At 38.5% G+C, this 15,753-nt stretch overlaps 1 protein-coding gene across 5 annotated transcripts in view; it reads left to right on the plus strand.

The window, feature by feature from the left end:
- Tmx1 (thioredoxin related transmembrane protein 1) overlaps nt 1-11,935 on the plus strand; it is a 66,025-nt gene extending 54,090 nt beyond the window's left edge. The window contains exons 9-12 of one of the 5 annotated variants that reach the window (XR_011706614.1): nt 8,636-8,768; nt 11,038-11,184; nt 11,455-11,611; nt 11,843-11,935. Coding sequence is in view for 1 of the 5 variants with exons in the window: in XM_071607906.1 (XP_071464007.1) it covers nt 4,023-4,063 (41 nt within the window). In the remaining 4 variants the exon portion in view is untranslated. Of the gene's footprint in view, nt 1-4,022; nt 4,409-8,635; nt 8,769-11,037; nt 11,185-11,454 lie in introns of those variants that run through there. The other 4 variants (XR_011706613.1, XR_011706615.1, XR_011706616.1 and 1 more) reach the window with 4 other exon arrangements.
- Nucleotides 11,936-15,753: the final 3,818 nt, after the last annotated feature.

Consider the following 15,753-nt stretch of genomic DNA (forward strand, 5'->3'; position numbering starts at 1 on the left):
GTGGTTTTGGGCTGTCTGGAAACAACTCCAAATGGCCATGGCATTTAGCAATGTCTATTAAGGCACGAATGTGACTCCTAGGCACATCCGAGACTGGGAGGTATTTGTCGCACTAGAGGATGAATGTAACCAAGAGTTGGCGCTTAGCTTCTCAATGACACTTTTTTGTTCTCTCTTCTTGTTCTTCTCTGATTTTGAATTTCCTAGGCAGGGACAATTAAAACAAAATTAGGATAGGATTATTGATTTTTAAATTTTGCTTAGTAAGAACATAAAAAATATTTCCTATCACCATTTGCTAAGGTTTGGGTGTGTTTGTCCACCAAAAGTTAGTGTTGAAAGCATGTCCCTGGTGTGTCAGTGTAGAAATGGGAGCTTTAAGGAGTCATAACTGGCCCTCTGGGATGTCTGACTTCCTGTCTCAACATGTGACCTCTCCCTCTCATGCATACTTTGGCCATGGTGATGCCTTGGTCATGAAGTAATGCAGCCAGGGGAGCCGGCACCAGTACTGTGCTGTTTGGACCTTCAGCCTCCAAACCTGAAAGCTAAGTAAACCTCTTTTCTTTACAAAATTCTCAACCTCAGGTATTTTGTGTATCAAAAAACAAAATGGGAAATACACTATTATTTCATAAGAGAAGGGACATTTATATACTGAAAGACAGGACTGACATTTCAGAATAAAGAAGCATCTTTCCCAGGAATGATAGGTGGTCACCTTCTGATGACATATATATGCTCCGTGGTTCTAATTTTCTCTTTTTGCCATAGGCTAGTGAGCACTTTGTTACAGTTTGGTATTTGGGAAGCATTTTCCAAGATTGCTTGGAGAGTAAAGGTTGTAGAGTGATCAAAATGTCATCCTTTTTTGAAAATAGTTGTCAAGTAAAAAAAAAAAAAGTTGTCAAGTAGGAGATGAAACTTCTAGTAAGAGCTGAAAATGAAAACTTAGGATGTTGAGATAGGCATTGAGATGTTACTGTTTTGAACTGTGGTTTGGGGGAGTAGAGCAGGTATAAACAGTTCCGTATTCTTATATAAGTCTGAAGTTGAATCAAGGGATATCAAGAATTATTTCTTGGGGCTGGGGTTGTAGCTCAGTGATAGAGTGCTTGCCTAACACATGTGAGGCTCTGGTTTTGATCCTCAGTACCATATAAAAATAAATAAATAAAAAATAAAGGTATTGTGTCCATCTACAACTAAAATTATTTTTTTAAAAAAAGAATTATTTTCTTAAGTTTATTAGACTTCTCACACAACTTCCCCTTGGCTCCTGAGAACTTTTGTTGATCTTGCTTACTTTTTTCAAACCCACATTCCCATCCTTGTCATGTACTCCATTCCCATCATCCCTTATATGAGACCACAACAATTTTATACACCCTCAAGCCTTCTTTCATAGCTTAGCACCAATGCTAAGTAAATTAGTCCCCCATTTAAAATCTCACCCACTCTGCTTTACTGAGCTTCAGACCAATATGTCCAATTGCCACTCAACAAGTTCACTTGAGTCTCTCAAAAAAGAACTCTTTCTCTGCTTCTTCAACCTGGCTCCTCCTCTTTTCCCCACTGGACAAAATGGGGAAGTTGCTCATGCTAGAAAATGAACACATCCATCATCCCTCTTATTCATGCCACCACCTATTCCTGAAGAGTTTACTTCCAAATGTATTTCCAATTTGTTTACTTCATGCCATTACTACTGCTGTCACCCAAGTCTAGGACACTTTAACTCTTGCCTAGACTATTGCTACAATTCATCTTAATCCCCCATCTCTTTCATAACCCCTTCTAATCCATTCTTCACACAGTAGTCAGATGGCTTCTTAACATGGAAATTATGTCACATCCACTGTTCAAAACTCTAAAGGGATTTGAGACAAAATGAAAAAAAAAATCTCTAACAGGTGCTATAAGGCCCATGTGGTCTACCCAATGGTAACTTTGTCTCAAGCTACTTTCTTTCCCACTTACCATGCTTGATTGACACACACTGGAATTTGACTTCCTTGAACATTCATCCCTTTCCTGGCTTAGGGTAGGGAACTCATAGTATACCCTTTACTGAGAAGGTCCTTCTTCATTGCCTCCCCATATTCTGCTTGTTCCTCCTTCTTATATTTTGGGTATTGAATGACCTCCAAAGTGGTGCTATTGAGAGGTGGTGAAAACTGAGGGGAGGGGCATTGGAGGAGGTCTTTGGTCATTGATGGCATGCTCCTGAAGGGAACTGTGGGACCCTGGTCTCCTCTTCTTCCTCCCTTTCACTTCCTGGCTAAAAGGTGAGTGATTTTGTTTTGCCATGTCCTCCAGCCATGATATTCTACTTTCCCACAAGTTCAAAGTAATAGAGCCAATCAATCATGAACTGAAACCTCCAAAACTGTGACTCCAAATCAAACTTCTTTCTTTCTAAGCTGATTACCTCAGATGTTATAGTGATGAAAATTACTAGAAACATAGAAAATTGGTACCAACGAGTGGAGCTGTCTTTGCTATTACTGTATACCTGACAATATGGAGAAGCATTTGGAATATGGTTTATAGGAGGCATTTGGAAGAGTTTGGAGGAGTGACTAGAAAAAGCCTAGAATGCTATAAGCAGAACTGACAACATTCCAGAACAACTCTGGTTGGGGCTCAGAGGACCAGAATGCTGATGGGATTGTTGAAATAGTTAGGACCACCACAGGGACAAAAAAGACAGATATACTCCTGAGGCTTTAACTCATACCCATTTGAAGTACTGAACAAGCTGGGGCCCTAATTGTAACAGGAACTTATTGAGAGATTGCTTTTACTAAAAAGCAATGACTTCAGTTGATGAGTAACTAAAGGAAGGATAAAAGATTGGTATCTGCCTTCATTTTATCTGTTTCCTTTACTACCTTAAACATTGAGTCAAATTCCTGCTCAGTTCTGCATGCAGGTATGTTAATCACTTAAGTTTATCTGTCTAAAACCTGCTAACACAAGGTTTATTAGCCCAGAACTTATCTAACCTATCTCATTTACCTTCAAGGCTAAAGACACTAAGATAAGAGCAACTAAGATACCTTCAAGGGACACTCAACTGCCAGCTTTTATAGTGTCCTGACTCAGGCCCCCTGAAGTGATGCTTATAAGTCTTATGTCATTGCCCTATGCCTTCTAGGAATAGAATGCAGCAGGCAGATTGTCCCATGATGAGACTGTCCCCCTAAATAGGAACAATCACCTCAGGACAACCAAATTGGCCCTCCTTCCAGGATTATAGGTTTGACACAGAAATATCCTATAAAACAAAATGAAGATTGTCTCCTCCAGTGATAAGGACTTCTCCAGAGCCACCTAGCAAAACCAGAACTGAGATAATGATGAATCAGTAACCCAGTGTTTTAGTCAGCTTTTTTGCTATTGTGACCAAAAGAAAAGACCTCATAAGAACAACATAGAGAAGGAAAAGTTTATTTGGGTCTCATAGTTTCAGAGGGCTCAATCCATAGATGGTTGGCTCCATTTCTCAGGGCTCGAAGTGAGGCTGAACATCATGGCAGAAGGTTATAGCAGAGTAAATATATACCTAAAAGTGCAGATAGGGAAAGCCCGAATGAGAGAGAGCACTCCTCACCAGGACAAAATATTAGCCCCAAAGGCATGCCCCCAGGGAGGGACCCACCTCTTTTAAACAATTCTGCTCAACATTTGGCATTACTCATATAACAGGAATCCCATACAATCCACAGGGACAAGGCATAGTTGAAAGAGCTCATCAAACTATTAAAATGTACTTATTAAAGCAAAAAGAAGGAATTGGGAAGGGGTATATATTCCCCAAAGATAAACTTAAAATAACCCTTTTTACTCTAAACTTTTTAAATTTGGATTCATCAGGACTTAGTGCTGCGGAAAGGCATATATGTCCAAAAAATGTGCATAAGCCCAAGGTACTTTGGAAGGATATTCTAACAGGACAATGGAAAGGTCCTGACCCAGTGATTGTCTGGAGTCGGGGGTCTGTTTATGTGTTTCCACAGGGAGAACAGCAGCCGATTTGGATTCCAGAAAGATTAACTAAAGCGATTTCTACAGACCAAAAAGAAGATGATTTGGCTCAAATCCATAACAACTGATATCCAAAACTCCAGTTTGGCTATTCTTACATCTGCAACAGAACCAGGATGCTTTTTTCAATATCTATTTTATTATTGCCCTTTGCCATATCATGAAGTTCAGTCTTGTTGTGTCTTCATTCCAAATGATAGCCTGCCTTCCCCAAGTACAGTTGTATCTGGTGATATTCCTGGAACTGTAAGAAGTTGGTACCATGGACAAACCAGCATGCCAGGAACACTTGTCCTCTGTTTGCCTCAAATTAAGATTATCAGTGCTGGTCACAAATATATGGAACCTCTTCAGGAAATTCCATTTGTTATCCCACGACCTATTCTGGAAGAAGGTGCTGTACTTCTTTGTAGTATACAAGGACTTGCTGTGAATATTGACCCAATCTTATATACATGGCTCATCTATCAACCTCAGAAGCGAACAAGTAGACATATGCCACAGCAACCCGTGGTAGCTGTTCCTCTTGTTATGCCAATTAGCAGAAGGAAGGAGGATGAACTGTCTGTTGGAAGTGCACCCATGGCAAAACAGCAGTCATATCAGGCCTCTGAATATGCCAGCAGCCCTATAAAAACAAAAACAATAACAGACTCCCGACCCTTATCGGTTCCTGTGAAAGCCATGTTTAATATATCTGAGGGCTGTAGAAGTCCTGAAGAAAGAATGAAAGAATTTATTGGAATAGTATGGAATGCAGTGAAGAGTCTCACACTACAGCTGGAAGTTTGCTGGGGCCCCTTCGGCTGTGGCTCTCAACACCCACCTCTTTCAACCAGGCTCTACTTGCTTATAGTTACCACCAAGTTATTTCCTATCAGGGGATTAATGTACTGGTTAGGTTGAACCTCTAGAACCCAATAATTTCATCTCTAAATACTTTTTCATTGTCTATACATGAGCTTTTGGGGGACATCTCACATCTAAACCATGACACCCAATAAAGGGCTTGTCCCTTACCTTATTTAGGGAATCATCTAATCTGTCTCTCAGTGCTGTCTCCCCTCTTCTTGAGATAACCCCTCCCACCCACCCCAACTAAAGCCTTGTCTATGTGAAAACCTTGACTAGTTTTTATTTCTATTGTTACTAGGCCAGAAGTTCCTGTCTCTGATATATATGTGACTATAAAGGCTATACTGATGAGGTTGCAAATAGAAATGAGAACTTCACTGGACATCTTATTAGGGGCACCCTTTGTTAACACTTTTGCAAAGATTTTTATTGCATTTTTGTCCAGGTTCTTATACTTTGTGGGAGGCTGAGCTTAAAGGTGGTAGACTAGTTTATCTGAAGGAGGAAATTTCAAGGTAAAAGCATTCAGGCAGCAGTGTGGGTATGGTTGCTGTTAGGTAAATTTATAGTTGGAATCAGAACCAAACAGGAACAGAGCAGAAGGTTTCTGAAAAGGTTGCAGTTTGGCCAAAAGCAGCATATGTAAAGGTGTCATCATGAGGGTCCAATTTCTAGTCTTCAGAAAAAGAAACCAAAAACCCAAGTGCCTTCCAAGGTACAATAAGAAAGATGCCTCAGGGGCATCTCAGGAATCTGCAAGGCTACCTCTGGAATCTTAGGTTCGAAGGTGTAAAAATGCAGATTTGTTTGAAAGACTTTCTATTTCTTTAGCAAGGAACCTTGGGACTGCCTGCCTAGGACCACCTAAGGGAATTATTCACCCTGGATTTTTTCCCTAAGGTCATCTGGCAAGGCACTCAGAAGCCACTACAGGGGTGGTTCAAGCAGCCCAGTTATAGCTTATGCTGGTCACAGGCCTTGGCATTGTCTACCAGATGATGGTTTTGCAGACATGTAGAATGTAAGACTTATGGAGTCATGGAGGCTTCCACCAAGATTTCAAAGGAAAACTTGGAAGGCCAGGCAGTGTGTTGTGAGGTGAGCATACCTGCAAGCAGCCCCTGACAGGGCAAAGTATGGGGCTATGAGAATGAAGCCAAAGCTTCAGTGAAAAACCCAGAAGGGTAGACGTAGTGGCAATGTGCATTGACCATCAGGTAAAGTTACAGGCAGTGTGCAAAGTCAGTCTGAAAAAATGGCCATTTGGGATACAACCAGAAAGACCAAAGAGGCAAGGATGCCTAAGCGTGAGAACCCACATTCCACTATAGTGTGCTGCAGGTGCTGGAAAAGGAGATTTAGGATTTAATATTTAGTTGTTAGGTTTTGGTGGTACTTTGGGCTGATCTGTTAAAGGTGGTAGACTAGTTCCCCTGTTCCTGTCTCTTGAAATGGGAATGTATACTCTGTGCCCGTCCACCAATGTACCTTGGGAGTGTGTTACTTTCTTTTTGATTTTTATAGGGGCTTCTAGCTGTATTTGCATAGAGTCTTAGAATAGGCTTTGGTCTTGAATTTTTGAGTAGCTGAACAATTAAGACTTTGGGAACCTTGGTGGATGGAATGAAGGCATTTTTATATTGTGAGATGGACATGGCTCTTTGGGAAATGGGGGCAGAATGCTACAGTTTGGAGCTTGAATGTTCCCAGAGTCCATGTGTTGTTAAAGGATTGGTCCCCAGGGTGGGGCTTTTGGGAGGTGGTGGAGCCTTTGAGAGGTAGGGACTTGTGGGAGGCCCTTGGGTCTTTGAGGGCATGCTGCTGGAGGGCACATTGAGTTCTCAATCTCTTCTTCTTTTTCTCTTTCATTTCCTGGCCATGAGGTAAGTGATTTTGCTCTGCCATGCACTCCCACTATGATGTGCTATGTCATCACAGGCCCAAAGGAACAAGGCTGGCAACTTCAAAACTGTGAGACAAAATAAACTTTATCAGTTGACTATTGCAGGTATTTTGATCAAGTGACAGGAAGCTAACTAACACATTCCTCTAGATGGTAAGTTCTCTGAGGACTGGTTGAACTATTCTGCCCACTGATGAATGGCCAACATCTGGTACAATCCCTTGGTTAATCTCTGTTGAATGAGTGAATGACTATTCCAATTAATATAAAACTTCCTCCATCCATGGAGAGGAGAGGCTGAATATATTTAAAAAATAAACAAGTCATACTTTTGTTATACCACCCTAATTGATATTGAGTATTCAGGCCAATATTTACCTTTGTACTTATAATGATGGACATGTCTGTGAAATAAAGTAAATCATATTTTGAGTGAGTACTAAAATCAGCTCCATTTTATCTGTATTACCCAAATTGTTGAGGTTCCTGTAAAACTGCTGGAAAGAGTGATTACCCTGTCTTAGTGAAGTGTTAAATCTGTCCATTTCTGAAGGACAGGGACCTATAATATGTTGATTAAAAAACACTAAGGGTCTTATTAATACTGGCTGTTGAAAAGGCTAAAATCAAATACATGGAAAATGGCCCCATAAATTAAACCCACACCTTTATTGCAGTTTTAAAAGAGGAGTCACTATATTTGTGGAACCATTTCCTATAATACTTTTTAATAAATTCTATAATTTTAAGCTTTCTTTTATTTAGTGGAAATGAGATGCTTCTGAGAACCATAAGCCCTTTACTCTTTTTTAATGTTTTGTCTTAGTGGCTCACTCTTGGCATCACATCCTATTTGCTACTTATCTCTACTTTGTAATTTAGATTTTTGCTTTATGTTAATTTAGTCCTTACTTTTATTTTATGAATATGATTTTTCTCCTCATCTACACTTTAAGCTTCTTTTTTTTTTTTTTGGTGGTGCTGGGAATTGAACCCAGGGCCTTGTGCATGGTAGGCAAACACTGTACCAACTGAGCTATATCCTCAGCTCCCACTATAAGCTTCTTATAAACAAGAAACCAGGTCTTTTTCTACTTCTGTATCCTAAGTGTGACATTCAGGGTAGGCAAAGTCATACAGCAGTAATTAAGCACCCCAAGTCTCAGGGGCTTTATTTCCTTCTCCACCTACCTATCTATGTGGGTCAGCAAAGGTACTCTGATCATTGTGTTCTCTCAGGCACCCAAGGTGATGAAAGCTTCATCCTGACACCTGCTTCCCTGAGGAAGCATGAGGAACTCTGCTGCCAGCTTTTGAAGTTTCTGTCAGTGTGTAAAAGCGTATCATTCACACAACCAGAAGAATGAGAAGTTGTACTCCATTTATGTATGATGTGTCAAAATGCGTTTTATTGTCGTGTATAACTAATTAGAACAAATAAAAGAAGAAAGCACATCATTCCACATGTGTGTCACTCACTAGTACAGGTCCAAGCGACAGGCCTGACTTCAAAAGGGTTGGGCAAGGGCAACCTTAACAAGTGCTGAGAGAGAGGAGCCAGGGACACAGGATACACTGCAGCAATGATTCACACTCCGTTGTCTGCTTGGTTCCAGGCTCCTGGTGAGAGTTCTGTATGTTTTTTTTTTCACTAAAGGTGTAGGCTAACCCTAAGGGAGAAGAAAGTTGCTGGTTGAAAATGAAGGGCATATTAATTACAGTGTATTTCTACTTTCTTTCCTGATTTAAACTTTTAAAATCTGTAAGGGAACACCCTAGAGAATATTTCAAAATGAAGGACCCATGTGAATACTTGCCTTTATGCAGGAAATGCACTGATTAATCATTTGGTTTTCCACCCTGACCTAGTCAACATTTCTGCCAACGATTTGAATGACTGCGGATGTTGACATGTAGAAAACACTTGTGAGCTACATGAACCTGGAAGCAAGTTACTGGAGTGAGTAATTTGGGTGATAGAATTATGATCCAAAGCTGGAACCATGGGCTGGAATTATGAGTTCACTCTAAAGGGTCAATGTGTAATATTTGAATCTAAAGAGCAGTTGCACAACTATGGGATGGGCTTTGAATAACACCATGTGAAAAAATCTCTGTGGCTCTCCATGAACAGTGCTATTATTGAATAAGGGGATGTAGTGGCCAAATGAGCTGGAGGAATGTCAGTTTGTCCACCTGGGAACTTGACACCCAAGAGAGGACAGGGCTACATAGACTGCTCAGGCAATGTGCAGAGGCTTGAGTTCAGTTTGGGATGTCATTCTTGGAGGGATCTGGACAGATGAGTCTGCTCAGTGGAGAGTACCGAGATTATGAGTGCAACAAGAACACTCAAGGAGCAAATGAAGGAACAGAATCAACTTAACCTAGAGAATATAGAATGGACTGGGGAAATGTGAGATGGGAAGGCAATCTTTGGAAACCCAGAGCTTCCAAATAGAAGAGGGAATAAACTTTTATCTTGTCACAGAAGACAGGACAGGAATAGGTTATAGGGACACTGATTTTGACTCATGGTGTAGAAAAGAATCCTGAGAAAGCTAAGTCTCATGTAGGTTATGTCAGTGAAGGGATTTGTGAATCCAATGAGTACAGGGACAAGCTATCCCAGTTTAGCTAAGATTTAGGGATTTTGTAAGATTTGGGATTTTTAGTGATAAAGCCAGGAAAATCCTAGGCAAGTCCATATAAATTAGTATCCTATTAAAGATTGTCTTTAATCTCTTTCTCTAAAGAGATTCTGTGATTTCTAAGAAAGATATGTTGGTTTTTCTCAGAAAAATGTAAGGCAAAACAATGATTTTTACACAGTATTTTTGGTTACCAATCCCATACTAATTTAATCACATAGTATTTTTTGCATGCTGCTTGAGCAATTGTTCCAGATCTGTGTCTAAGATTTAATCATTGCTGGTAGATTCATGCCCTATAATTGTGTCACATAATCAGGTGAACATATCCCTGCAAGCCCAAAGTCATTCATTATATAAACGAGCATTTTGGAAATAAAGAGCTGCACCTTTCTTAAGAAATCACAATGGATAATTTTTTTTATTGTTCAAATTGCTGTAATTCTTAGATAAAGCATGAAGGAGATGAACAGCAGCAGTACAGGCAGTTTAAAAATTCCATCATAATGAAATTTCACTGTGGTTATGCACAATGAAAGAGCTGTTTATGTTCAGCACATTCTTGTAGAAACTTTGTTCTTTTCTTTTATTACTTGTTGTATTTGTGATTCTGTGGTAAACTTATTAAATCAAACTGCAATCTTGCAGTTTCGGATCAATGTTTGTGTTTTTAGGAACAATACCCTCACAAAGAGGTTTTGTAGTTTTCTCCTGGCATTCTTCTTGGGGATATGTCACCTTTTCATTCTCATTGTTCAACCAAAGTAAAACCACGAGATAGTAACTGAGGCTTGCCAACTTCCTGAAGCCTTTCCCCTTGTAATACTTGATAAAAACATGTAAATAGAGTCCTTTGAGAAGAGAAGTAACTGGTGAATAGATTGTATTTTTGTCTAGTTGGTGATTTATGGAGGAGAGGGTGTCCTTTCAAGTTTCTGTCTGTCCTTACATCCAGTCCCAACAGAAGAAATACATGGAGATGACCGAATTCTAGAGAGGCTCTGATGGGACTGAAGGGAAGTGGCAATAAAAAAGTTCTAGCCCAGAAGAGAGTAGCAGGAAACCAGTTGCTCATTCAGACCCCTGCCGTACATGCTCCTTCCTTTCCGTTTGGAATCACACATTCTGGGAGTTTTCTTTGGATCATACACCTGATTCTTCTCTTTGCACTCAAATAAACATCACTCTCTGTTCTTGGACTTGTGCTGTCCACTTAAGTTGTTGGTAACAGACTTACTATACGACCAGGAAAAGAAATCTTGTAGTTCATGATAAATAAAATTCATAATGGATACAGTCTTAGTAGTCTTTAATTGTATGCTCCTTTAATATCCATATAGGAGAGGCATACAGTTGTCTTATTCCCTGGTTGTATCACTGTGCATTCTGTGACTATGGTAGACTAAGAAACTCTAGTTGGGAACATAATAATACAATTTAGAAGGACAGTGATAGAGAAGATGTACATTTGTTACTAGAATATGCAATCCCCCTCATATTCTCTCCAACCTGTTAAGTTCAACAAATGCCATTCTGGAATATGAAACTGAGCATGTGTCTCTGTGCTCACCTTAACAGCCTTTCACATTGATTTGTGAAGAAAGGACTAAAATTTTTGAGTGGACACTGCACTTGTGATCCAGAATCTCTGAAATTTTTATGAATCAACCCCGTGGTGGAATATTGGAAATCCATTGTTCAAGTTCAGAAAAAGGCTTGCCAAAGGTAAATAGCATGTGTGCTCATCAATGATAATCAGCTTTATTTTATTTTGCAATATTCCAGCCATGTTTAAACACTCATGGGAATGTGCCTGCCCTTTTCCAGGTTTGTATTTGAAGTTGTTTAAAGGGATAAAAGTGGATACCCCCAGTGCTGTCAAGTGATTGCTTACATCTTCTCTCTTGGTACTCATTTCTCCTGGATCTAATGCTTTTCTTATACTATTCATATCGAGGTAAAAATTAACATCCCCCTATTATTTCCCATAATTAGGATGAAGATGACACTTGGTTGTAGAAGGAACGCTATCCTCAAGAGAGAAATTGGAAAAGAGTATTAAGAAATAATTTGCTTGTGGGGATATTTATATTTTGGATGTGAGCTGTCTCCCCCAAATCTCATGTGTGAGACAATGCAAGAAGATTTAGAGGTAAAATGATTGGGTTATGAGAACTTTAACCCAATCAGTGAATTGATCCCCTGATGTGATTAACTGAGTGGTAACTGAAGGTTGGTAGGGTATGGCTGAAAAGGTGGGCATTGGGGGGTATGGCTTTGGGGTAAATATTTTGTATCTGGTGAATGGAATCTCTCTCTCTTTGTTTTCTCATCATCATGTGAACTGCTTCCCTCTGCCACACTCTTGTGCCATGATGTTCAGCCTCACCTGGAGCCCCAAGGAATAGAACCAGATGTCTGTGGATTTAGACCTCTGAAACTGTGAGCCCCCAAATAAACTTTTCCTCCCCTGAAATTGTTCTGGTCAGATCTTTTAGTCATAACAGCAAAAAAAGTTGACTGAAACATGGTAAAAAATAATATAAAGAGACTTATTAGTGTTGGATCTAAAAACTCAGTATAGGGACTGGGGATATAGCTCAGTTGGTAGAGTGCTTGTCTTGCATGCACGAAGCCCTGGGTTCAATCTCCAGCACCACAAACAAAACAAAACAAAACAAAAAAACTCAGTACGGTGAGGATGATGTGCATAAAGGACTCAACAGTGTTAAGATTTCAAGAGAAGCTCTGTGGCAGGACAGTGGGGGTTGGCTCCTGAGACAGCTGGTCTCATGGCCCTGCTAGGAGTTGTTCCTGTCTATACACTGTAGCTTTTGCTGTGCTGTCCTGTACTGGATGTGATGTGATCTCACAATGACTGTGACTGTCCTTTTCAGCAAATAGTGTTTTAAATTTATGAAACTATCAAAATCTGAATGTTACTGATTGGATTTATACTACCCTTCAGGAAATTCTTCTTTCTCAGTGTTTACCCAGGGCATTCCTGAGCTCATGTACTCTATCTTGCTGTTCAACTGCTGTCCACATATGCTCGGTTCTCTTGGCTGCCCTGTTAGTGTGACGCTGTACATAGCCACCCTCCCTGATACTATCCATGCCTTCATCCAGGCCTCAATTGATCATGTTATGAATCTCTCAGATGGTTCTCCTTTTATTCAACTGGCATCAAAGCAAAATTATCCTAGGGGCAGCCAAGCTGTTTTTCCTTTACTCTACTTGCTTTCGAAAGGCTTTATAAAATAATAATGTGTATAATTTACAGTTATGAATTAATTATGGTAGGAGAAACAGTCAACAAATTACTGTTTGTTTTATAACTTTTTTTCTCATGACATCCAACAAATAACTGAAATAAATTGCTAACACCAGCACACCTTTTTATTTAAGAGTTTTGTCTGTCTTTCCTACGTAATCCTCAGGCATAAAACAAATGCATGCTCCATCTAACTCTCCACTGTACCCACAAAATCAGTTCAGGGTCTTGTTTTCTCTTGGACTCCTAAAGTAGAAAGTTAGTTGTAATGTCTGAGGCCATCAGCACAACTATGACAGGCAGCTCATCTCATTTGTGTTTGTCATTATACACAAGGCACTGCAGAGACAGCAAGGTTTAATTCCCGACCTATTTGATTCAGAGAGAAAGAATCTTAAAGAAAAAAATACAGCATTGGGAAGAGATTGATTTTTCACTAGAATTGTTTGGAAGGCAATGAGCTGATATAATTCCTTAACATAAAGCCAAACCACTCTGATATGCCATCCTTTCACCATTTATATCCTAAAATGATTTTGTGTTGTAAACTGGGATTATGGTATATTGATTTTGTTATCACTCCTAGACTCTTAATAGCCAAATCATTAAGGGAATAATTAGCATGCTGTCTATGTATTTGTAATTACAAATGTAACTCTGGGATACATTTATCTTCAAACAAATTGATATTGGGTCTACAAAAGGATTTTTTAGTTTTTTGGGTGATTTTAAAAACTGTCTTGACTTTAGGGTAGTCCTCACATACCTGTAGTTTGCTTTCAGTTCCTGAGATCAGTGTCAAAGTGTGAAAATGGTAAATGAGAAATTCCAGAAATAAATAATTCATAAATTTTAAATTATCTATGATTATAAATAGCATGATGAAATCTTGTGTGTTCCCTCTCCAGCCCACCCAGGATTCAAATTATTCCTTTGTCCAGTGCATCCATGCTGTATATACTACCCACCTGTTAGTCACTTAGTAGCTGTCTCAGTTATCAGAACTACTGTTGTATAGGTAACCGTTAATTACTAGCCTAATGCTGCATCATTTCATTTCCTCACATAGACATTGTATCATTTTATCACATAGACATTGTTTCATTTAATCACATAGACCTCACAAGAATAAGGGTGAATATAGTACGATAAGATATTTTGAGAGCAAGAGGGGAAAGAGAGAGCACATTCACATAACTTTTATTGCAGAACATTATTATGATTGCTCTATTTTATTATTAGCTGTTGTTATTAATTTCTTACTGTGCCTAATTTATGAATTAAATTTTATCATACCTATGCATGTATAGGGTAAAGCATAGTGAATATCAGGTTTAGTTCTATATGCAGTTTCAGGCACCCACTTGGGGTCTTGAGATGTGTCCCCTGCAGATAAGGGGAGAGTACTATAACTTCACTTCTGCAACATTATTTTGGCTATACAGCTTTCCATCAGATGACATATATAACTCAACTCTTGACATAATTCATGATCTGCATTTTCAGTGATATTACTGGTTCCTCCAATCCAAGTGTTTGTCTACTTCCACAAAGACTATTTAGCTTCTTATGGTTCAAGTATGGCAACTTTTAGCAAGGGTTTTATGAGGAATCTAAAAATAATTTGTTTATTCATTTGATTGATTGATAAATATTTATTATTTAGTGTGTAATAAGTAGTTTTTGTATTTTTAGAGAAATTAAGCAATATGTGGCAAGAATACTAAAATAATGGATGATCTTGATTCCAATTTTTATAGTTTAGAAATTTATCATAAAGAAGTAATAATAGCAGATAGATTTATGTACTTGAATGTGCATTGCCATGTGGAGAGCAAAAGAATGGATGTGACCTAAATTTACAGCAGTAGGGAAATAGTTGAAATAATTGTGGCCTATCTATAATGGTGAAATGTTTTTCAGCCATTAAAAATGTTATTCTCTAAGAGTATTTAAGAATGTGGGAATTGCTTGCAATAGAATGTTAAGTGAAAAAATTAGGCTACAAAATTATGTGTACAAGATGAGATCTAACATATGTACAAAATAAATCATAATTCTTTGCATAGGAAATAAAAGAAAATACCAAAATATAATTTGTTTCCTCTACTAGCTTGATTCCTGCTCACTTCTTTATTTCTTCCTGTATATTACAAATTATCTATGGAAAATATGCATTACTTTTGTGATTAAAAATGTTTTGAGCAGTTAAATTATTCAAAATATCTTATTCATTTCAAAAAATGGAGCACCTTTTATTGGAATCATTATTTTATTTTGTTAAAATGAGATGCTTCAGATATAGATTGATGCCACAACATTGTGGAGATGCCAAAAAATTTTTTGGAGTGTTGTTGTTTTTTAAAAAATTCTTTTTAGATATAGTAAAGTATATTTTGACATACTAAACATACATGGAATATATCTTATTCTAATTAGGATCCCATTCTTGGGATTGTACATGACATGGAGATTCACTGTGGTGTGTACACAAATGAATGCAGGAAAGCTATTTGTGATTCATTCTATTTTCTTTCCTATTTCCAACCCCTCCCTTCCCTTCATTCCCCTTTTCTAATCCACTGAACTTCTGTTCTTCCTCCCTCCACCCCTTGTTGTATTTTAGCATCCACATATCAGAGAGAACATTTATTTGACCTTTGATTTTGGAGTGTTCTTTTTCTTTTTCTTTTTTAATTTTTTAAATTTTTTTTGGAGTGTTGTTAATGAAGGACAACATGTCAAGAAACTAGGGGAAGCATCACCAATATACCTTACACACTTGTTCTTCAGCCTAAAACAAAACTAAAACAAAATTTTGTCTGTACTCTGCCCTTGCACACCCACCACAAATCCCGCGTAGACTCTTGTCACCTGTTATCCATTTTTTTCCCCTCCTGGGCCAAGCACAGTACCTGATTTATAGCACTCAGAAAAGTATTGAATGCATGAATTCAGAATGAAAAATTAAAAGCCAGTATTATTTAGTCACCTTCTGAAACCCCTAATATTCAAGTGTT

This window comes from Marmota flaviventris, chromosome 2, assembly GCF_047511675.1.
Source record: "Marmota flaviventris isolate mMarFla1 chromosome 2, mMarFla1.hap1, whole genome shotgun sequence".
NCBI classification, from domain to species: Eukaryota; Metazoa; Chordata; class Mammalia; order Rodentia; family Sciuridae; genus Marmota; species Marmota flaviventris.